The sequence below is a fragment of the Hipposideros armiger genome, unplaced genomic scaffold (genome assembly GCF_001890085.2).
Source record: "Hipposideros armiger isolate ML-2016 unplaced genomic scaffold, ASM189008v1 scaffold_525, whole genome shotgun sequence".
NCBI lineage: Eukaryota > Metazoa > Chordata > Mammalia > Chiroptera > Hipposideridae > Hipposideros > Hipposideros armiger.
Genome location: NW_017731875.1, coordinates 54,054 through 77,790, shown reverse-complemented (window position 1 = coordinate 77,790; position 23,737 = coordinate 54,054). Strand labels below are relative to the sequence as shown.

Here is a 23,737-nt window from a genome sequence, read left to right as displayed (position 1 = left end):
TTGGCATAAATGTCCCTACCAGAGAGAAAATACCCCTGACCATCTCCCCATCTATGTACAACCTTCTTGGGACCCCAACACCATAGAAAAAGGGTGAGAAACAAGAATGAGCCCAGAATAGAGATTTCCCTTTTATACATATTGCAACAAGTTCTCCATAAAACATTCATCTGAAATAAATTAAAAAGTCCTCTTGCCACTGCCTCCAAACATAAAAAGGAGCCTGGACCCTGGCCCCAGCCCAGGCCACTCAAGGCCCTGATTGTCCATGGAAGAAAGTTAAGGATTGAGGGGCCCGAAGCCTGAGATGGGAAGGGTACATCCCTCTTCTGAAGAATCCAACAAGAAAGGTGAGGTGACAGCATGGGCCTGGGAGATGGCAGCCAACTCCTTGAGAAACTCGGGGAAAATGACTGCACAGTAGACAGCATTCTTGACGCGCAGAGCCTCGCCTTGGCGCTCAGGGGCCCCGCCCCGGGGGGGCAGAACCGGAGTTTCTACCCCAGGGGAGCCCCCACCTAGGCCAAGTCCCGTGCCATCTCTCCCAGGCTGATGAACCAACTGCGCTGCCTGCCGGGCCCTGGTGGGACTGTGTGCATGCCGCAGGAGCAACTCCCCCAAGGACGGCCTCCGGCTCTTCACTGCAAACAAAACAGGGGTGTCATGAAGGTGCTGGGGTCAGGCAAACGCCCTGGGTCTGGAGAGCTTTCCCCACCCCGTTCCCCAGGTGCATGGACTCCTCAATTGGGATTCTAACACCAAACTGCGGCCTGCCCGCCTTCTCTGTCCAGCCTCCCCACCCGGCAAACCACCACCCTCAGGCTTCCGAGCCAGTCAACACTTCAGCCACTTCGCTCCCAGCCGAGATCCCTTCCTCCTCCTCGCGCCTTCACCCTGGGGGTTCTCTCCCAACGCTCTTTCCCATCACCGCCTGGCATCACCAACCTGTCTCTCCCGAGCGCAGAACATGCCCTTACTTCATGCTTCCTCTCGCCCCCCTGAACTAGTCGCCCCCCTCCACCTCCCCGCTGCCTATCTGTAAAACCTGACCCACATCCTCTGCTCCTTTAACACCCACAGAGGCTATACCTGCCGTCGCAGTTCAGTGACTTATCATTTCTGTCATACTCCACTATCCCTCCAAGATCTGCTCCCCTGTGCCACTGTGCCTCCTACCAGTCCCTCTCCTCTAGTCACCAAAACCACCCTCCCACTGGTTGTGGGCAGACAACTTCATGTCAGATGAGCCATTTAGAATATTGCCCTATCTCCTCTAATTCTCTGTCCGGACTCCTGGCTCTGGATCTACATCCAATACTTAGAGCCTAGCTTCTAGGGATCTAGTCTCTAGATCGTGATCCAGTCCCCATTCTCTACCTCTGTTATTGGCTACAGAGTGATACTGGACAGATCTACTAAATTTGGCATTCAGAACCCTTCACAACCAGGCTCACACTCCCTCTCCAACCTCTTCTCAAAACTCTCCACCCACCCTGCTTCTGCAGCCACACCCACCTGCTCCTCCCGGAACCGGCCAGTCTCCTGCCATGCTTCTAACAGTCCCCTCTGCCTTAACTTTGCTCTCCCTCCTGTCTTCATCCTTGGCTTACTTTCACTAGCCCCACCTCTCTGGGAAACCTTCTCTGATTTGCCCTCCACTGACTTCCCATTTTACTGTCCTTATCACATTGTATTATTTTAATAACCTATTTACATGTCACCTACCTCATACACTAATCTGTGAGCTTAGGGCTCGGACTCTGTCTCATTCACCTTTGTATCCCTGGGCTCGCCACAAAGGACACAGAACCAGGACTGTGGAAGCAAGAAATGCTCACAGTACTGGACCATCAGGAAATCATGCTAAGCAACTTCACTGGGTCTTCACAGCTCAATACCTTTCTCTCTTCCCAAGCCATTCACTTTTCTTTTTAAGCCCCCATCTTATATCTGCTCTCTTGCTCTCAGCATGTTATTCTGCCTCCTACTTTGATTAACCAAATAAAGGATGACTAACCGTCCCTTCCACACCTCACAACTTCTTTGGTACATACCACTTCCTCCTTTGACCTCCCCTCACTTGCCTCAAAGGGGGAAAAAAACAACCTTTTCCTGTCCAAAGTTACTCCTTTCCCAGTGCTCTGGATCACACTACTTCCACCACTTTGGAACCTTGCTCCTCGATTGTGACATGCCTCTAGTCTCTCTCTGGACCATCAGCTCTCTGAAGACAGAGCTCTCATCTTGTACCTCCATGAGTTCCCTGGACCAAAGACAATGCCTAGCACATACGGCAAGTGCTCAGATATTTGTTGATAAAAGATGAGGATTTAAAATTTCATGGTCATATTTAACTCATCCTTCTTCCTTTCACCCCACAGCCACTCACCAAATTCTGCCAATATGTCCCTCCCATTTCTACTTTTTCAAATTCTTCCTTTCTATGTCCACTATTGTAATTCAAGCCTTACAGGTCACATCTACAGAATCTTCCTGCCTACTCTTTCTGACTACATTTTCCCCTAGCTCCAATTTACCTAGCACATGAACTAATATACTTATCTCTCCACTCCCAGATCTAAGAACCTCCAATGGTTTCTCATTGCCTAAAAGATCACAACCTGTACCCAGCCCAACTTCTACTCTGAGAACCTTCTATTCTGGCCAAATCTTTCCAGACTTACTACCAACTGTTTTACCACCTTCCAAATCCCCGTTCCAACTCCTTTTCCTACCCAAGTCCTACCCATCTCTCAAGGCCCATGTGAAATGCCATGCCCTTGGCCAACCTGTAATAATACTTCAACCTAGAGGAGACTATGTCCCTTTCTCTGTCCCCAACTACTAGAGCAGTTTTTGCTGATACCATTGATTTGGCTCTTAGTGGACGCAAATATGTTTATCCTCTGACCAGAAGCCTGAGGATGAACACCAAAATACTCAATTTTTTGCAGCTTCCCAGTTCCCAGCACCGAACGCTTCACCCTTAGTAAGAGTTCGATTAACCAAGGCTAATTAGCTGTCTAATTAGGGTAGGTAGGGCAAGGGGTGGTGAGGTAGGCCTCACCTAGAGGATCGGAGCGGCGGGGAACAGGTCCTGCTGTGGGGCCCTCAGCCCAGTCCAACTTGCCACGGGCAATGAGGTACTTCTTGGCTTTGGAGAGCAGTGCTGGGAAGTCCTCCTGGGAGGCTGCAAAGCTCTCAATCTTATTCTTCACAGAGCCCAGCACCTGCAAAACATAACCTCATGACACTTCTGGGTGGCTCTAGACTGACAGTCCTTTGTAGTCCCACTGGGCCTGTTCCCAGCCCCCCCAGGCCCACTCCAGCTGCGGGCCTGGCCCACCATGGAGCCTGGACGCACCCATGCATGCATGCATCGCACACCTGCAGCAGGGACTTGACACTGGGCTGGAAGACCATGTTGGTGTTGAGCAGGAAAGAGCGGAGCAGGGGCTGGGGGTGACAGGCCAGCTGGGCCACCAGCCCCGTCAGCAGGAAGTTGACATAGACGGAGTTCTGCAGCATATTCTCGAGTTTGGCAAAGAGCACAGCCATGAAGGGGCCTGGGGGGGTGGGTACAAGGATACAAGGCCTGAACACAATGCTCATCGCACGCAAAAAACAAGAGACCCACCCCTCCACTGGATGAAAATTATTTGTATGTCAGTCTCTGGGTATGTTTAAATATCCCATGACCACCTATTCTGGAAGAGATAAAATGGCAGGCACCACACGGACTCACAAGAGTCCAGAGGCCAGCTTTATACACACTTGAGCTGAAGAGCCGGATCGTAGGCTCTGGAGTCAGAGAGGCCTGGTTTCAAATTTCAGTTTTACCCTTCACTACCTATTGGATGAATCAAAACTCTCTAAGCACAGTTTCCTACTTGGTAAAATAAGAAAATATACCCACCTCATAAGATTATTAAGAGGATCAAAGAGAGACTGACATAGAGCATTTAACCTAAGATCTAGCAAATTACAAGTATTCAATAATAACTATAAACTACATATTTCTCAGTTGTTTTTTTAAAAGATTCATCGAAGAGGCACAACGTAAGTAAGAATAAGTGAGAAAGTGATTAGGACCAAAAGAAGAATCGGGTTGCACACAAAACAGAGGCTAACTCTAGATGGGTCAGAAAGGAAGCAAGAAAAAGTATAGCGAAGGCAAAGAAGGTGACTGTATGGGCCGACGTAAAGTTAGGGGAGAAATCTTTGGAGGACCAAAGAAGAAATCAGCTCTGTTCAGGAGCTGGCAATCAAGAAGGTGGATAAGAACCTGTAGGAAGAAAGAGCTTAGTTCAGAGAAAACCAATTCAGGGCATACTCTTTGGTGGGGGAGAGAATAACAGAAGGGATTAGAATGGTCTAGGGGGAACCGGCCTCAACAGAGCCAGATCCCCAGCACTAGGACTCCAGCACCCTCAGTCTGTCGATCAGGGATCTGGGTGGAAACGGTAGTGTACCTAAGAACTGCACTGCGAATTGAGACCAGAGGACAATGAAAGGCAAAAGGCAGTGAATCCTGGGAAAGGTCCCAGAACATCCTCCACTCCGGATGCATATGACTAGCCTTAGCTCCAAGACAACTCTAGCTTAAGAGGGTCCTAAGACACCCCATTACTTTATCCTTCTGCTCCTCTCATTTCCTGGCACTTTCTTGCAAGAGGAAATTCAAAAAGCTCTGATGAGTTTACAAAGAAATAAAAGGAAAAAATTCAACTACTGCTTCAAGAATGTGGGAAAACCTGCACACCATCTTCTGTGGTACTGAGTAGGAAGGAGCCAAGGCTGAATAAATAAATGGAAATACACATTTTCTGCAGTCTGCAAGACGGAGTCATCATGACTCCAGAGCAGAAGCCCTGATGCTGTGCAAACAAGAGGGCAGCACATCACAGGCCCAGTTAGGACACGTACTGCTCAAGACATGACAACTTGACCTCAAACACCCAAAAGATGGTAGTTGCTTTGGTCAACTTGTATCAGCCGTGCACCCAACAGATGATAATCCTAGTAAAAAGCTACCACGTGCCGAGTTCTCACAATGTACCAGCATCACAGTAAATGATTTACACGCATTAATGACATAGATGGAACACTACTCAAGGTATATCCAGTCCAAAGCACTACACTGCTTCCCAGAGGTGGTTTTTTTGTTTGATTTTCCCCCTAACTCGAGATGTGGAGTAAGGATAAGAACCAGATGAGGGCTGGGCTGGGTAGAACTGGCTCTCAAACAAATACAAAGAAGAGTTAGCCCAGACACTCAGGTCAGGTCTAGCTCCAAGGGCATCCTGGAAAGACCGAAAGAACTCAGCTGAGGCACTCGGGGCACACTTTATCATTTGCCCAAGAGGTACTGCACTCTTTCTGCTTCAGTCCTTACTACGAACCATAAATCCTTAAGGAAGTCTTGCTGGACATTCATGGCACCCAACAAGGTACAAGGACAGGGAACAGGAGAAACTTGAAATTGACTCTTTCTTTGAAGGGGCTGAAAGAAACGAGGCCAGGAATGAGTAGGGAAAGAACACCAGAAGAGCTAATCCTGAGCCACAGAAGAGCTGATAGGAGACCTAACACCCAGATAGATATACTGGTGGGAACAGCATGGTTTACAGATGCCTCACACACAGGATAGCAAGTATATCTTCCACATGGTTCAGGTAAATTGCTGTGACTCACCAGGAAACACCAAGCATAGAATATCCTCATCACAAATCCCAGGAAATGGCCAGACTTGGGAAGAGGAGGAACATGCACATAGGACAGACATACAAAGCTCAGACATAAGTCAATAATCAAACCAGCACAAGCATGGAAGACGTACACACAAACACAAGAGACACAAGTATGACATGATATGTATCTGGAAGGAACCCAAGCAAAATGGATAAGGAGCTGGGCAAGTACACAGAAATGACATGGCCAACAAGTCTCCGAAACCAGCACAAACACGTTGGAGACATGCAAAGAGCACACAAAGGAGGAGGCCTAGGGTAAGTAGCTTACCAGTGAAGGGCTGGCTTGGCAGCTGGTTGAGAGTCCGCAAAGGGCTGCTGAGGAAGGAGCCAGAGGGCTCAGGGGGACAGGTGAAGCTCTCGTAGGCTTCCTCCTCCTCAAGAGGTAGTGGAGGCTCTAGGGGGGGCTCTGAGCCAGCTCCCCCATTGCTCAATGCCACCTCCAGTTCCCGGAGCTCCTGCCCAAAGCCCTCTAGTCCTGCCATGCCCTCGGAGGTGCCCTCTAGCAGTTCCCCAGCTCCCTCCTGTGGCACCCGACGAACTTTCTTGGCCCCCTCAGGCCATGGTCCTGGCATCCCATTGAGCTGGGGAGGAGGCAGATGGCTGGGGCCCTCCCCTGCCCCCCCAGCCAGTCCCCCACTCCCCAGCTCTTCCTCTTCCACTTCCCCCACATTGTCCCTGTCCTCCTCTGGCAGTAGGCTGCGTTTCTTAGTCCGGGAGCCAATAGGACTGGGTTCAGGAGGGGGCCGCTCGCCATCATAGGGGGCAGACCAGGTACGGCAGGCTCGGACACAGCGGTCCACACCACGGCGCGCCTCACGCAGATACTCCAGGTAATTGTCTTCCAGCTCACCAGGCTCCTCAGCAGGGCTGGGCCGTCGGCCAGGGCTAGAGGCTGGGGATGCAGCAAGCCCTGGTGAGCGAGGGGCTGGGGCTGGGGACTCAGAGCCACCCAAGCTCTGCTGTCGCAGGAAGAGGGCCAGGCGAGAAGGCGTAGAGGGCCGGGGTACTGTCACCACAGAAGAGGAGTCAACACTTGGGCTTCCAGGGCCTGCAGAGGGCAAAAACCCATAAGATGAATCAAAGAGACGAAGTCCAGGAGGAGGGATAAGACAATAAGACATCTAGTGAGACTGAGAGAAAGCACAGAGGCAGCAGAAGCACAGGACCCACTCTGACAGCTGACTCTCCACCCTTTAAAGGGAGCTTTTCCTCATCCACCACCCTGTTTCACCACCAAGACCAAAGAAACAATGGAAACAGGAAGAGTACAGGACTGGAAAGGAACAGCTTTGCTCAGAAGCTAAGTTTCTTTGGTGGCATTACAGATCCACCCTACAAGACCCCTCACTGACTTCACCAAAGATGGAATTCTCTCATGGCCACCTCCCTCCCTCAACCCCTTCTTGTTAGGTTCCCCCAGAATCCAGGCCATACCCGTAGTGTCCTCCCTTCTCCCTGCCTCTCTGCTAGGCCCACCTCGTGCCCACGAGGCATGCTCTGGACGGGGTGGGCTGGGGGCACGGTGCCGACAACAGCGTGGGATTAGGGAGAGAAACTTGTCGGCTGCTCGTCCGTATAGGTCCACATCGCGCACAGCTGGCTTCTGGCTCAGCATCACATGGTTACACGGAACAAGATACCTGGGAAAGATAACAGAAAAGGGACACAGGACAGATCAGGAAGGAAGGACAGGGCTTGGGAGAGCATCAGGCCAACGGAACTATATGGCTAACCCAGGCTCCAAGAGGAAACACATGAGCAACCCCAGTTCAACCCATCGCCCCAGCAATGCACAAGGCCCTGACGGGCCTGAGGGTCCGGGATCAGCCATCCCTCAGCCCTGCCCCCACAGGTACCTGAGAACCAGCTGCAGCAGGACATCCTCACAGCTGAGGTTCAGTAGGGTCCTGAAGAGACTCAGAGAGACCATGCAGAGCTGGGGGTGGGGGAGGAGGGAGTCACCATAAGAGCTCTCTACCCTCCAAGATGTTTACCAAATGGGAAGCCCCCCCAGCCCCAGGCCCAACCAACCGCTCCTAGAGGAACAATGTGCACAGGGCCTGGCACAGAACGGTCGTTCAAGTATTAAATAAATGATCACATGATCTTTGTGAGCAAGATTTCACTACTCACAGACAGGAATGAACCATGTATTCCTATAGACCATACACGTCAGCAGACTCTGGCTATATACACCAGTCAGCAGAGATTCCAGCGGCACTTAAATGGAATGAATGCCCGTGAAAAGAGACCCTAAGAAATACTGGGACCGAATGAATGGACTAACAGGAGACAACAGCAACATGATAACTAGGTGAATGCCTGCCAGCAGAGACTGTAGCAGCACAGTAACTGAATGCCAACCAACAAGAAAACTGAGGGAACCTGGAAGAATCCCAGCGGGGAAGCGGGCGGGGCTGTGAACAAGAGTCTGAGTCAGCTTTCCAACACCAGTGTGTGTCTCAGAAGGAAGGATAAGAAAAGCTCAAGGGCAGCTGACAGAAAAAGGAAAAAATAGGTGGGTCCAGAACAGAGGAAACCTTATTTTAGAAAAGGAAGAAGGGTGGTGTCTCTCTCTAACTAGGCAAAGAGAACCGGCACCCGTAAGCGCTCCTTCATTCTTCGTAATCCCCACAGCCCTTTCTCTATACTTGCAAGTATGTCAGATACCTTGAGCTCCCTGAGGACAATTATTGGGCTTAATCTAGGGCACTCCCTGCACAGTATAGGTGCTCATCATTTACTGAATGACTGTGGGAGAATTAAAAGCCAGACACAGCAGGAAACAGATGAGATAGCAGTTCACATTTTGGACAGCGTATTTGTTTAGGTTTACCCAAAATGACCATTTTAACTGGCAATGAAAACATTCAGACTCAGTAAAAGGTTGTGTGATAAGGAGAAAAACGCCCACTACCCATCGCTGCCCTGCCAAGATGTCCAGGTCCCAATCTCCAGAACCTGTAAATATTCTACCTTACATAGCAGAAAGGACTCTGCAGATATGATTAAGGTTACAGAATTTGACATGGGAAGATAATCCTGGATTATCAAGTATCAAAGCGGGCCCAATCAAATCACACAAGTCCTTAAAAGCAGAGAATCTTTTCCAGCTGTGTCAACAAAAAAGAGAGGTGTGAAGCATGAGAGGTACTCAATCCACCACTGACGGCTTTGAAGATGGAAGAACGGGGCACAAGCCAAGGATGCGGCTGGCCTCTAGAAGCTGGGAATGGTCCTCAGCTGACAGCCAGCAAGAAAACGGGAATCTCTGTCCTATAACTGCAATGAAATAAATTCCACCAACAATATGAATGAGAAAGGAAACGGATCTTCCCCTAGAGCCTCCAGAATGGAACGCAGCCCCACCAACACTTTGTTAGCCTGGTGAGATCATGTCACACATATGAACTACAGAACTATAAGATAATAAATTTATGTTTTAAGTTACTATGTTTGTGGTAGTTTGTTATGACAGCAATAGGAAACTAATACAGATAGTCATGCACACAGAGACTGGCTAATCAACACGATTCACTTTAAGCCACAAAAGACAAGCTACAGAAATTACAAAGTCACCAAACAGGCATCCTGAAATCAGAAGAGGTCTGGTTCCTCCAAGAACCAGGAACCAAGAAATACCACAAGAATATAAAAGGCTCCTGAGACCAGGGGACCAAATGCAAGACTAAAAGACTGACAGAAATAATAAAGATTAAAGATAATGAGGGAGAATCAAAGAAATTAGGGTAAGAGTAAGACAAGCAAGATGAATAGAGACCAGCAGAGGAAACAACAACAAAGAAAAATCAACCCCAAGAAGGAAATCAACTGTCCTGAAACATGAATAGGACATTTCCTGAGGTCAAACAGATATAAGACCATAGTATAACTTTGGCATAATGAGAAATAAAGAAATATTTTTATCTTTGTAAAATTAAAGCTTTGACATTTATTCTCTATTGGTTTATACCAGTAATTCCTAACCCAAGGCATGTATCATGATTACTTTTTAGAAGATTTTTTAAAAATGCACATGCCATGGGCCTACGCCCAAAGATTGTAACTCAAGAGATGAAAGGCAGAGCTCAGAGTCTGTTGTTGTAGTTACTGTCATTTTCAAACTCTGAAGTGTATACTTGGTTCAGAAACACTGGTCTAATCCAAGTGAGTCTTGATTATCTCCTATATACCCTAACTTAGCTATTCAAAGACATCACCTACGAGCGTACACAAAACACTGCTATCCGGGAAACTCACCTGCCTAGAACCCTACCGCCAGGTGCCTCAATTATCTAGAAGTTTTCTAGAACCCTTAGTGATCCAAGAACTTCTGTTTCAAACACAAGGACCCAGGGAACTTAAATTATTTGTCGTAAAAGAAGGAAACAAAAATGGTTCCAGAGCAAAAATAAATGCCAAAAAGTCTATGGCCAAATTAATGTTTTAATCCCCCAGAAAGACTTCAGGTCTTTATTTCTTGGAAACTATTTACTCCTATTTTATACAAATTTTATTGGTTAAAATCCAAACTTCTTACCATGATCTACAAGGCCATGCAGGATCTGAATCCTACCTACCTCTACTTTCATCTCATTTCCTTCTCCCCCTTGCTCACTACACCTCCAACCACACTGGTCTTTCATGTCCTCAAACACATTAAGCTCGTCCCATTTGTTGTCCTTTGCATGTCACTGCCTCTGTCTAGACTGCTCTTCCACTGGATTGTCAATAGGCTAATTCACTCATGACCTTTAAGTCTCAGCTCAATGTCACCTCCTCAGAGATGTTTTACCACCGTATTATTTTATAAGCACCCTATTTGATTTTTTTCATAACAATATCCGCAATTTTCAATTATTTCAGTAATATGTTTGCTTGTGTACTCTAGAATGGAAGCTCCATGACGTCAGCAACCTTGTCTACCTTGTTTACCATTATATCCTCAGTACCAGAGAACAGTATGGCACACAGTGAACACTCACTGCAACTGTTCCAGAAGAAGGAATGTAAGTAGGTAGGTGGATGGATGGGTGCCCCAAGTTACAACAGTTCAAATGCAGCAAATCCAAAGGGGAGAAAAGGTCAGCATACCAGTAGCAGCTGGATCAGCTATGAAAGCAGATGCACAAATTGAAAAAGTGATCTTGAGTTACCCCCAACAGGCCACAGAGCACTACATAGCTAAAAAGAGCCTCAGGTCAATGCTACATTACAAGTATAGCACAATTGCAAAACCCACAGCCACAATAAGCAGCCAAAGTCACCCAGAAAACAAAACGTACGACTCAGTGTTCTAGAGTCATATATTATAAAAGCAGGGGAGTAGGTTAAAATCTGTACCCAAAATGGTTAAAAGTTAAATACTAGAAAGTAAATGCCACCTAACTTTGAAGTGATTGCTGGAGACAAAGGCCAAAGAAGGGCAGTAACACCCTCCCACAACAAAGGTCAGAGAGAGAAGATGGCTCACCCAGGTAAGCCAGGACAGAGGTAGGGGCCATACCCGGGAGTTGCTGCCAATGCGGGCAACGAGGGTGTCAAGGATGGTGTGGGTGTCATGCCGGTGTAACAGCAGGAATCGCAGGAAGGTACGGAGCAAGGCAGGCTCTGAGATACTCCGTAGGAAAAGTTCCAGATAGGCGGTACTGGCAATCATCTCCTCCACAGAGGTCTGGATGAAGGGAAGGGAAAGTTTGGATATTCAGAGCTTCCCTGCACATATACTGAGTCATTTTCCCTGAGTTCTAAGGAGGAGCCAGGAGCAGACAGGGGGAAAGGGAGGAGTTTCCTGTGCTGTAGCCCACTGTCTCCCACATTGGTCTTGGCATTGAAGTTACCGCCCGTCAGCCTAATCCCCTATTCTACCTTGCTTCCCCTGACTCTCACCTTGTGCAGAGCAGGGCCCATGACAGGTACTAAGAACCCATTATGGATATAGTCGACCAGCTGCTTCTGCACCAGAGGGTGGGCCACCTGTAGGGGTGTGAGAAAGAGGAGGGTTATGAGGGGACCACTATCTAGAAGGGAGTACATGGTACAATACAAGCAGGTACCCTACCCCCAAGATGACAGAATAGCAGAACTCCAGGGAATGCACCGCCTCCCACCCCATCTCCCCAGAATGTCCAAGGGCCAGACCTCCTGGGAACCCCAGTCCCACCTGAATGACTGCATTGCAGAACTCTAGGGAACTCATGAAGAGTGCAAGGGCTGGCACTCCCAGCCAGTCCTCCCGTCGCAGGCAGTGCCAGTCATCCCCTGGAACGTCAATCTTTCGAGGCAGGGAGGAGTACAGGGCACTCAATCCTGTAGCCAGCACCTGGGGGCCATCCCCAAGGATAGGTGACCAAAGGCTCAGACAATATAAAAAGGGGGAACAGGGGTGCTATTAACCCAGAGTTTTAATTGGAGTACGGGGAAGAGCTACTACCAGGGCAGGAATGTAGTTACCCAGTGTGCCAGGACATCACCTGGGAACACTGGCCCATGAAGAGCTTTAGTGCCTGCCCTATCTACATAGCTCATGTTCATCCCCCTCCCGCTCAACTCCAGGCATGCTTTCAAACCCAAGAGGCTACTTCCTGGGGCAAGAGCCCTGGTACATCTCCTGTCCAGTCCCGTGCCCACACACCATACCCTACCCCCCATCCCAGTAGGTACTGACCGGGCAGAAGTAAGAGTGATCTGCGATGTAACGACCCACAGTGGGGCTCCCAGCTGACAGAGCCATAAGCAGGAGTAGGGCATCACGGGCCTGCTGGCCCAGGGGGCCCTCTCGATGGACGAAGGGAACAAGGCGAGAAAAGAGGAGGAGACGGGGGGCAGCTCCAGGCTCAGGAGGTGGCTGCAGGAAGAACTCAAGCAATGAAGGCTCCCGGGCCAGACACACGCACAGCTGGCTGAGAAGTAGCACCAGGCCTTCATCCAGTGCTGGGCTGCTGGGCACAGGGCGGCCACAGGCACCCAGCAAGGTCAGCAGAGCCTCACGAACTGGACCATGCCGCAGCAGTGGCTGGCGGGCTTCGCTCACCAGCATCTCAAAGAGTTTCAGTTGCTCAGCCCGCCGTTCTTCAACCCCATCCCCAAGCTCATCCCACTGAAGCTGCCAGGCCAACACACGGTTTAGCAGATCCTCACGCAGAGCAAACTCCAGAAGGGGCCCGGGGGCAGCGGGGGACAAAGGGATGGCGCGATCCTCCGCCAGCAGCGTCACCATCTGGTAGGTATGGTTGCGCACAGCGCTGAGGTCATCTGCACCCCCGAGAGCTGCCCGAGGGCCTTGCCGCTCCAGGATCCGCACCACCTAGGGACACAGGACAGAAGACAGAAGGAATCTAAGATGATGAGGTGACTAAATGGGGTGCTGAGGGAACACAGAAGGTGAGGAGGACTGGGGGAGCCGGTAAACTAGGCCCTTCCGCATATCGTCTCCTACCTGGGACCAGTGATTCTTGAAGACCATGAGGCAAGTCTCAGGGTCAGCCATGACAGGGGTCTGCAGACTGGCCCCTTGAGGTACACGGTGCCCAGGGCCCCGGGAGGCCAGTCTGCTCAGCCAGTTCATCCTCTCCATGAGGCAGGCTGGACAGGGCCAGCGGCCAGAGCACTACACTCTGAGAATTTGCCAGCTGGAGGCTGTCTTCCCTCGTGTTTCCAGTCTGCTTCATCCGGTCTGTAGGAGCCAGTTGCTGGCCATGGAGCCAGAAAATACACTAGGCTGGAGTGGCAAGCCCAGAGGTTATTGACCAGTCCAGACTTACAAATCTAATTCAAAAAGAGAGAATGGAAGAGGTCAACAGAAGTTTGCCTCTCTGCACTCCCCAGCAGGAAGAACTCAAAACCACCACTCCACTGAAACCTCCATACGCATGCACATATGTGGTCAGCATCTTACATTTACCATGTCTAAACAGAACTCATTTCTACCACCAAGCTTATTACTCCCCCAGCCTTCTCCGTCTCAATAAATATCAGCATTCACTTACAGGCTCAGGCTAAAAAGCTCGGTATCATCCTCATTTCTTCTTTTCCTTACTTCCAATATCCAGTTCATCAGCAAACGTTATCATCTATACCCTCAAAATATGACTCACTATTGCAATAACTTCCAATCGGGTCCCCATGCTTCCAGTCTTGCCCTCCGTCAGAATCTATTCTCCACATAGCAACCAGAGTGATATTTTTAAAACATAAATTACATTACATCTCTCTTCTGCTGAATACCTTCCAATTATTTCCTATCACACTAGTAATAATCCAAATCCCTTGCCTTGACCTATACAGTCTAATCCGTATAACCAACCATCCTCCTCAGTCATACTTTTCTCATCCAGGCCTTCGTGAATACTTCCCATCCCCTCTGCCAGGAATGCTCTTCTTATGGTCTTCACAGTGCTCGCATCACTCTGTTCTTTTCAAACGCCATCTCCTCAGAGAGGCGCTATTCAACAATTCTATCTAAATAGTACAGCTTCCCACCTTCACTTTCTAGCTTCCTAACCCTACGTTCTTCTTAGCAGTTTCCACTACTGAAATTATCTATCTTCCCCACTAGAATGTAAGCTCATTGAGGGCCGGTTTGTCTGTTTTATTTACTGTTGTATCCCCAGTACCTAGAACAGTGCCTAAAGACTCAATAAATATTTGTTGAATGTGTGAATGCTTAAGTGAAGTGAATGAAGGAACGAGCAAACAAACAAACAAGTAATCAAGAAACCCAGTCTTGATCTGACTCCAGCCCTCTGGGGCTGTTAAGGAAGAAATTTTGTTCTGCCTATCAAAGATCCCTCCCTAGAAGCCCACACAGCAGGAAATAGAGAACTAGACCCTTAACTGCCTGATTACGTACTCTTAAGAGATGGAAATCCAGAGCCAACCAAAAGAGCATAACAATTTTCATTCTACCAAGGACTCTCCCACTTACACACATATACCCCACTCCTGTCAGATACAGCCAACACTCACTCCCGGGGACATGACATGACACCCTCACTAGAGAAAGGGAAAAAGTACCAAAATAGCTGTTGGCTCACAGTTCCTTCTCCCTAACACCCACCACCCCCTCAGAAGTATTGTCTCTTAAGAATGTAAAAACTTCAGAGGAAAGGTGTGGTTCAGTTGTCCTTCCTCTTTATACTCAACAAGGGCTAAAGAAACCCAGAGACTTGGCAACAGCCCCACACTTTGTACTTGGGTTATAGTAACCACCATACCCTTCTACCCAGATACCCTCTCTCACCGTCACCAACTCACAACTAAAGGAATGTAGCAACTATGCTTAAGGAAGCCTTCTATAGAACAGGAAGCAGTCTTATAAGGGGCGGGGCCAGTCCTAATCAGCAGACTAGACTCACTCACTGATTAACTCAATGTACATCCACACCAATGAACAGTACGTACTGGGCACTGTGCTGCATAAGCACTAGAAATACCAAGACAGATCAAAACAGCTGGGTGAAGCATAAACAAAAACTCCAATAGAGTATAAACGGAGGTATTTACAAAAGTGTCAGAGGGGTATGAAGGAAAGCAACTAATTCTGCCTGGGAAGCTGTAGGAGGATTTCAGGAAGGAGGTTGTATCTGTCTTACATCTTTAACAATGAGATGCTGGCTACAAAGAGAGCAGAGGAAAAGGCCTTCTTTATATTAAAAACAGTAGGTACAAAAATATGGCACTATGAAAGTGCATGACAAATTTGAAGAACAGTTGCAAGTTTGGTGTGGCTTATAGACTAGAGATACAATGTTGAGTTGAAGGGTAAATATGGTTGATGGTTGTAAGTATCACTGAATATCATGCTCAGGAGTTGGGATTTTATCCATTGACACCCTGGAGACAAAGGAGGTTTTTAAACAAGAAAATGACAAGATCAAATCTGCCTTTAAAAAACATGTCAGATAGCAGTATAAGGTGGGCAGATAGATGACAGTGGACAATTTATAAGAACCTGTTTCAATAGTCTGTTTTAAAGGGAGAAAAGGAAGGCATGAACTAAGGTGGTAAGAGCAGGATTAGAAACGATGAATCTGAGATTGCCCTCTATCTTAGCTGTCCCATGTGATACCGTAATTATTTACATCTGTAATATTTCTGCCATTAATAGCAAGCTCCTTGACAAAAGTGGCCATATCATTCATTCTTCTTTGAAACTCTGGCAACACAGTGTCTGGCATTCAAAAATTCTTGTGGAGCTAAATGATGAATTAAAAATAATTATAACAGCTAACATTACTATGTGCCAGGCTCTATTCTGAGCACTACATGTAGTATCTCATTTAAACCTCATAGAAACCCTAGATGTACTGTTACAGCAGTTCTCAACCTTCCTAATGCCGCGACCCCTTAATACAGTTCCTCATGTTGTGGAGACCCCCAACCATAAAATTATTTTCGTTGCTACTCTATAACTATAATTTTGCTACTGTTATAAATCATAATGCAAATATCTTTTTGTTTTCTGATGGTCTTAGGCGACCCCTGTGAAAGGGTTGTTTGACCCCCAAAGGGGTCGCGACCGACAGGTTGAGAACCACTGTACTATTAGCTTCATTTTACATAGGAGGAAATCAAAGCCTAGAAAGGTTAAATAAATTATCAAAGCTAGGCAGCTAGTAAGTGCAAGACTGGGATGCAAATGCATAAAATGTGCCTCCAGATTTAACGTAATCATGAAGTAGAAGCAGTAAGACCTGGCCAATGAATGGAGAAGACCCTATTATGAAATACAGGAGACCCAGTAAAAAATAATGCCATTAACAGACTAGGAACACATTACAAAGGGAATGTGTTTCAGAAAAGAGAATGAGTACAGTTTTGGATATGTTAAGTTTTGAGACACCTATAGGATATCCACAATGTCCAGGAAGCAAGTAAAAATATTATAACTGAGGTCAAGAGTGAAATCAAGACTAGCGATATGAATCCAGGGGTCACCAGCTTATAAGCGGTAGATGAAGCAATGGAAGTAGACGGAATCATCCAAAGAGATCAGCAGATCATGAAAGGAGCTAAGAGTGACATCCTGGGGGAAACCAGGATTTAGGAAAGCAAAGGAGGAGGGGGTCTTTAAAAAGAACTATAAAGGTGGCCAGAAATGGATGGAGAAATCCAAGAAATAGTGGTCATCTAGAAATCAACAGGAAAAAAGTTTCAAGAAACTGGAGGTTGCCCATAATGTATAGTCTACAGAGAGATTAAGTAAAATAATCATTGAAAATGGTTTTAGCAATCAAGTTTTAAATAAACTTAGGAAATTGATTGGCTAAAGAATGACTAGGAGCCAAAGACAAGTAACATGAAATTTTAGGAAATTAAGTAATAAAAGGGAAGGATGAAAATAGGGCAATAGTTAAAAGAAGCTGAGAGGGGTGGTGGGGAGTAAAGATAAAGAGTTTTTATTGGGCCGGCCGAGTGGCGCGTTGGTTAAGAGCTGGCTTGGGATGCCAGAGGGCCCCTGTTCGGATCCCACATATGAGGGCCAGTGACACTGCTCTCTACAGCTAAGATGCTGAACAACAGCTCAACCTGGAGCTGGGCTGCCGTGAGTCACCGGCGATGGCGTAGGCTGCAGCCCCTGTGGCAGTGGGTTGCCATGGGCTACTGTGTGTGGCCAGCAGCCAGCGAGAACGGACAGCAGCCGCTGTGAGAGGCCGTCCAGAAGCCAGCGACTGATCAGCCTCACCCGGGAAGAGCGCAATGATGATGCCAACTTGGGCCAGTGAAGCAACTTCCTCCACAACTAGACTGAAGAACAAAACGACAGCAACTTGTCTGTTCCCCTTCCCCCAATTCCCCAATAAAAATCTTAAAAAAGAAAAAGAAAAAACAATTAAAAAAAAAAAGTTTTTATTGTTTGGTTTTGTTTGTTTTGTTTTAGGATGAAGGAGTCTCAAAGGCACTTATCAAGTGAGGAAAAGAAATCTGAAGAAAGCAACAGGTTATAGGTAAAGAAGATGGGGATAACTGACAGAAAAATAAGGTATACCGCTTTATGAAAGGAGGACAAGAATAATAAAGGACGGGTGCCACTTCAGGTAAATCTGAAATGTGAAAGAGGGAAGCTAACATCTACCACTACCATCCCCACCCAACCTTCCCTCCCTCACTCACCCAAGAAAGTGGGGGATCAGGGAGAAGAGAAGGGGTGAAAAGGTGGTAGAGCCACAGAATGGATGCTCAGTCTTTCACAGATGGTTTCCTATAAACCATCAAACACAGTCATATAAACTAGTAGCTATCAGCAGCAGGGATGCACTGGAAAAGGTACTTACCCATCTGCCCACATACTTACGGTACCAGGTAGTCCTGGCCTGGAGAAGACAAAGCCACCAACTGAGAATGCTGGTAAGAAGTCTCCTGTTACAAGCCCTCTCACTGTTATTAGCCCTGGGATGCTGCATCATCCCTTGTTGGATTGCTTAACTCCTGCCCATATCTGTGTAAATATCATCCCTTTATTAAATTTTTCCCAAACCCAACTTGTGCCATCTGCTACCGGCAAAGACCCTGACTGAGACAAGAGTATTATTGTTTATAGAGCACTTTCTCAACCACATCTCACTTGAGTACTGAAAACAAACAGAGGCCCTAAGGTCAATTAAGAGAAACACAAAGTAGGTAAAACCTGAGCTCCGGAGTCTCTCAAACAAAGACTTGAACCTCAGTCCACCATTTTCCAGCTGTGTGACCTTAAATAAATCACTTCACACATTGGAGCCTCAGTTTCTTCATCTATAAATGTCTGATGAAATAGTGTTGTTACTATTTTAAGAATTAAATAAGATAACCTATGTAGCACTCCAGACATCAAGCAGGTGCTCTGTAAATGACATTTCTCTTTCCCCACTTCCCTCTCCTGGTCCTGTTTGACCAAGGTGCCCTCATCTCTGACTGAGAAGAAAGATCTAACCTGCTCTGACATGTCCACCCTCACCACCTCACACTCATACACCCCGGGTAACAGAAGAAAGGCCAAGCATCCAGCAAAATTAAGGCCTTAACATGTCCAAACTGCCTCCAGCTTCTAGAACTCAATTCCAAAGATTAACAAACCTACCTTGCAAATATACCTGGGCTGCCCACTTCTGCTCCACTGCTTGACCAACAAAGGACACTGCTCAAGACCCAAGGGGAAATGGCCTCTAGTACCTTTCCTTGCTCCCACCCCATCTCTTTTCAAAGACCTCAAGGACAAGAGGCACACTAGAAGTAGTGTCTCATAACCCAGGAGTCAACACTTAACCTAAGGCAGAAACTCTTGGTGTCCCTTATCACCTAATTAGACTCCCTGTTAATCCTGGCAAAGTTCAGAATGAGACAAAGACGACTGTGGAATCACCACCCTATTCCTATACTCCTTCCTCCCATAGCAAAGTCAAAAAAAAAAGTACACTCCTGCTTCTCAGATTTACCTTCAGGCTCAGCCACAAGGAAAAAGGAGGAGGAGGAGGTGATCTTTCAGACCCACAAACAGCCAAGGTCAGATGTTCATCTTAGGGCCCAAAACACAGCCTTCCAGGCAGAGTCAGCAAGCTGTTCACCAACCTCAGAACAGCAAGGGCAGGGCAGGAAGTGGCCCCGCCTCACTTATGAACATTTGCCCTGAACCTTTGCCCTGGGAGAGGCAAAGAGAGGGAGGGAGCTGGAGGCAGGATACACCTACAACACACAGGGGAGGGACCAGAAGGACCTTCCAAGAAGAGATCAGTCAAGTCCTAAAGCTTCTCTCCCTACACTAGCTCTCCCTAGACAAGATGACTGATACTGATATAAGAGGCATGGATGGGCTGTTACCCTAAATACTGAAAGTAGAAAGACTGGATTAAAACCTCATTGGAATACCAAAGGGGGGAGTGGGGGAAGAACCACCTCAAAGGAGCCTAACAACCTGGAGCTTAGCTTACTCGCCTCCTCCCTGCTTGTCTATGCCTCAGCCCGTATGTATAACACAAATGGGTTATCAGTGTATGGTCCCAACTCACTCCCTCACCTCTCCCCAGTACCACCGCTGCTTCTTACGGGGAATCCTCTCATCAGACTTCAGCAGAGCTCTTGTAACTCACAATGTGAACCTCAAGCACACTGTGACTCCCCTTTACAACAGTGATTCTCCATGTCACACATGGTTATCTCTGTCCCTGTTGGGTGAGGGTGACAAAGAAAATGTCAAAGAGGAGGTGAAGCTGAACTAGATCCTGAAGAAGAGGGAAGTTCACTGGGCAGAGAAGAAAAAGCATTCCTGCAGGGGAAGCAGGTATTACAAAGATTTCAAGGCTCAAAAAATGTAACGAGCTTGTTAGGGAACTGTGAACAATTTATTCAAGCTATTATAGAACACAGAGTAGGGAGTAGCAAGAGATGAGGCTGGAGAGGTGAGTTGAGGCCAAATGATGCCATATTAAAGATTTTTGGATGCTGTCCTACAGAATACAAAGAGCCAAAAGTTTTTAAGCAGAGGAGTTCCATGATCCGATTTGTATTTTTAGAAAGATCATTCTAGGGACGGACTAGAAAAGAGCAAGTTAGAAGGCAAGAGGTTGTTGGGGGGAAAAAACATCCAGATGAGAGAGGAGGAGGAAGTAAACTAAAGCTGTAACAGTGAAGTTGTAGCAGTGGAAACGAAGAGAGATAACAGAGAAGAAAATGTATTAAGATTTAGTGACTAAATAAAGGCAAAAGGTGAAGGGGCAGAAAGAATGGAAGATAACCCTGAAGTCCTTGCCTGGATGGAGATGCGGCATATGATGGAAAAGCATGCTTTCAGAGCAAAGACAACAAGTTGCATTTTGAACATGTTAATTTGGCAATACCCGTGGAGATATATAGATCACCAAATACATACGATGGAACATAGGGAGAGACTGAGACTAGATATAGAGAATTACCTCATTATGATAGATTTTTATATTTCACATTCTCTCTCTAAATTGAAATTATCTTTTCATGTGTCTATCTCTCCCAACCAGATTGAGAATTCCTTGAGACCTCAGAAGACCATGTCTTATTTATCTCATAAAATGTGAGCATCACAAGGGCAGGCTATAGGCTGAAGAAGTTATTTGCTGAATGAATAAATGAATTAACATACGAATCTGTCCTCTCAGTACTTGGTAGAGTGCCTGGCATATAGCAGATGTAGAACAAATGGTTACATACAACAGCCTAAACATGTTTCTATATCATCACCTTCATCTATGTTTCATCTTCTCAAATATACCACTGCGCTATATGTCATAGGTGAAAATCCATGATACTTAATGCACTGCTATATCAACAAAGAGTTCAGTATAGGATACAGTAAGTTTACCAAACCCAGTGCTTTCTCTAGAATAGCCAAGAACTTGGACAGTCCCAAAGAACCCTGACATGTGACTTGATTCATCCTATCATTATCACAATGTGACCCAGGTATTACATGTATGTATCTGTTCCTGTCATTGCCACAATATTAAACAGAATCCTCATCCCTTTGTCACCCTCAAGCTACCTTTAATCTTTTAGAAACAGAACGAATACAAATCATAAAAAATGCTTTTGCTAGTATAATGTCCCCCATGTCATCACAACCCTTCCTACACATCACGTGCATATCAGTTCACATCACCTTCACTATTACAAACTTTCTTTCTCAAGTCACTGTCACTCTCAGAAGACCAAATTTTGGGTTCAGTTTTGCCACTTTATCACTATCTGACCTCTGGATTCTGAACTTGATTGCTCATCCTTAAAATAAGAATTTCTGCCCTTGCCTACTTCACAAGATATCTATGTAAATCCAGTAAAATTTGTGATTGCTATGTAGAGCATAATGCTGTTCAGATGTCAGAAATTATATAGAATTACTGTATAAATGCATGCTTCCTCAATATAATACAAGAGCCACATCATTATCACTAAATTTCTGGATTTCATGCGTCGGTAGAAATAATTTTTTTAAAATTAAAAAATGGGGTTCTTACTTTTTAACAAATAAGACCATTTTTTTAAACCCACCATCTACTGTCATAAGTATTTCATAAGTGGGAGAGCACTTAGAAATAATAACCACAGAATAAATTTATGAAAAACTCATGTTTCTTATGTTTTCTTTCTCTCCTTCCACCTTGGATGGATGAAAACTTTATCATGGACTGGCAACATCCTAGGCCCAGTTTTAGGAATCGCTGCTCTAAACCCTGTTATGATATATATAGGTTCCATAGGGTTCTGACCATCTGGGCAAGTTGCCAAGGGTTCCACAAGCATGAAAATTTGTTTGGCCTCCAGAAAGGAGCAATGAAAATATACCATGGGACAGAACTGTAGTTGGCTCTGATGCTGAGACTCTGGAACAGGATGGGAACTTGGGCTGCCCCTACTTCTCAGAGAACTGTCTGAACAGGAAAGGCCTAACTCTTCCTGAGGTTGGGGAAGGTGTCTAGGCATTGTGGCATACTGTCAGTAAACAGGAAAATTTAGTGGTGTGAAAGTGGCCATTATCACTGAGTGCCAACTCAGTTTTCCAGAACTTTCAAAAATTTCATGTGCATGTGGGTTGGCAGAGAGATAGGGATCTGTAAAATGCTAAAACAGTGAACCCAATATCAGGTTGTGGGAGAAAGGTATGAATTGCAAAGGGACAGAAGAACACTTTTGGGGGTAGTAGAAATGTTCAGTATCTTGAAAGTGGTGATGATTTTACACGTGAAAATATATGTCAAAATTCATCAAACACGTACATTTCAAATATGAGCAGTTTATTTATGAATAAATAGTACATAAATTTACCTCAATGAAGCATTTTTTTACAAAATTTAACTGTAAGAAAATGAGAGGAAAGCCATCCTGTTTGGGAGCCTAAATACAGTGTTGTATGTAACAAGCCATGTGATTTCCATGAAAGTAGAATTAGCAACTGAATATGGTTAGTCCAATACAGATAACAACCATCGAAGCCCCACAGCTCAGCATAGGTGAGGGGCAGCATGGGAGTAAGGTTGCCCAGAAGCAGGTGCAGAGAGAAAAACATAGGCAGTCATAGCCAAAAAACCTCCATGAGCGGGACCATCTTCAAGTCTGCTGTCCCAAGGGGGAACTTGAGGGAACGTGGGTTCCGGTAATTACTCTGTTGAAGACTAAGCCTCAAAAATGATTTCATTATCACAGTATCGCCCCTGACTCCTTTTTTAAAATATGTTTTTGTCCTCCAAAATACGTAGAGCCCATGGGAGCAGAAGAGCTAAGTGCACAACACTTCCACCCAAGCTGTCCTACTCAGTCTACAACTAGTGCTCTCACCGGGCAGGACAGTCCACGGAAGGAAACTGCAGACCCAACCAAGCTATCACCCTTATTTATTCAAGTCTCACAACCCTCAGTCACTCCTCCTCTCAACTCCTTCATCAATTTACCACCAGCCCGCATGTTCCCGCCTTCGCCCTTTCCTCTCCCCACCCCGCACAGGCCTCACCCCCTCACTGGGGTCCGGGAGCTGTCCCTCATTCCTGCCTACAGGAGCCCCAGCCCCTCGGTAAATCGTGTTCCCAAGTCCCTTCCACTTGGCCCCTCGGAAAGCACCGCAGCCCCTCATACAAGCCAGCTCCTGATTTGCCCACTCGCTCTTAGGTTCCCACCCTGCTCTCCTACCTGAGACACTCACACCCGACCCCTCACCACATGCTAGCCCCTCACCCTGTCCCCTCACAACCCGTACAGTCACCAAACCTGGGGCCATCATGGCACCGTCCCTCATACCCTCACGCGCCTCTTGGGGCCCTCCGGCCTCTACTTACTGTTACTCACGGAACCCCTACCCTGACCAGGCCCGACCGCCACGGCGCCACTAGGTGAGCTCAGGCCGCCGCCATCACTCCTCAGGCGTACCAGCCGCGCCCCGCCCCGCGCCCCACGCAACCCGCGCCCCCGCGCACCACACGTAACCACCCAGAGACGCACGACTGGGCAGTGGCGTGCCAGCTCATTGGCTGGGCCCGACCAAAGCC

The 23,737-nt window shown here is 46.9% G+C and overlaps 1 protein-coding gene across 6 annotated transcripts; it reads right to left on the bottom strand.

Annotated features, from left to right (window-relative positions):
* Positions 1-107: 107 nt before the first annotated feature.
* Positions 108-23,694, bottom strand: FHIP1B (FHF complex subunit HOOK interacting protein 1B). Of its 6 annotated transcripts, none has more exons than XM_019668438.1 (12): positions 23,528-23,694; positions 13,192-13,520; positions 12,421-13,059; positions 11,917-12,075; positions 11,643-11,729; positions 11,260-11,427; positions 7,610-7,689; positions 7,188-7,393; positions 6,022-6,801; positions 3,388-3,566; positions 3,068-3,230; positions 108-641 (listed from the first exon to the last, which is right to left on the bottom strand). In XM_019668438.1, exons 2-12 carry the CDS (start codon positions 13,327-13,329, stop codon positions 280-282), a joined length of 2,961 nt encoding a protein of 986 aa, XP_019523983.1. In that variant the 5' UTR covers positions 13,330-13,520; positions 23,528-23,694; the 3' UTR covers positions 108-279. The 6 variants fall into 6 exon arrangements, with proteins under 6 accessions (XP_019523983.1, XP_019523986.1, XP_019523988.1 ...); XM_019668441.1 differs by having other exon boundaries at positions 7,230-7,393; XM_019668443.1 differs by having other exon boundaries at positions 119-641; positions 6,604-6,801; positions 23,528-23,630.
* Positions 23,695-23,737: the final 43 nt, after the last annotated feature.

Coding starts and splice junctions, on each gene's coding strand:
- FHIP1B (XM_019668438.1), bottom strand. CDS start 13,329: ATGGAGAGGATGAACTGGCTGAGCAGACTGGCCTCCCGGGGCCCTGGG. Junction 6,802..7,187: donor GAGAAGGGAGGACACTACGG/GTATGGCCTGGA, acceptor TGCCCTCTGCAG/GCCCTGGAAGCCCAAGTGTT. Junction 3,231..3,387: donor GTGTCAAGTCCCTGCTGCAG/GTGTGCGATGCA, acceptor TATGTTTTGCAG/GTGCTGGGCTCTGTGAAGAA.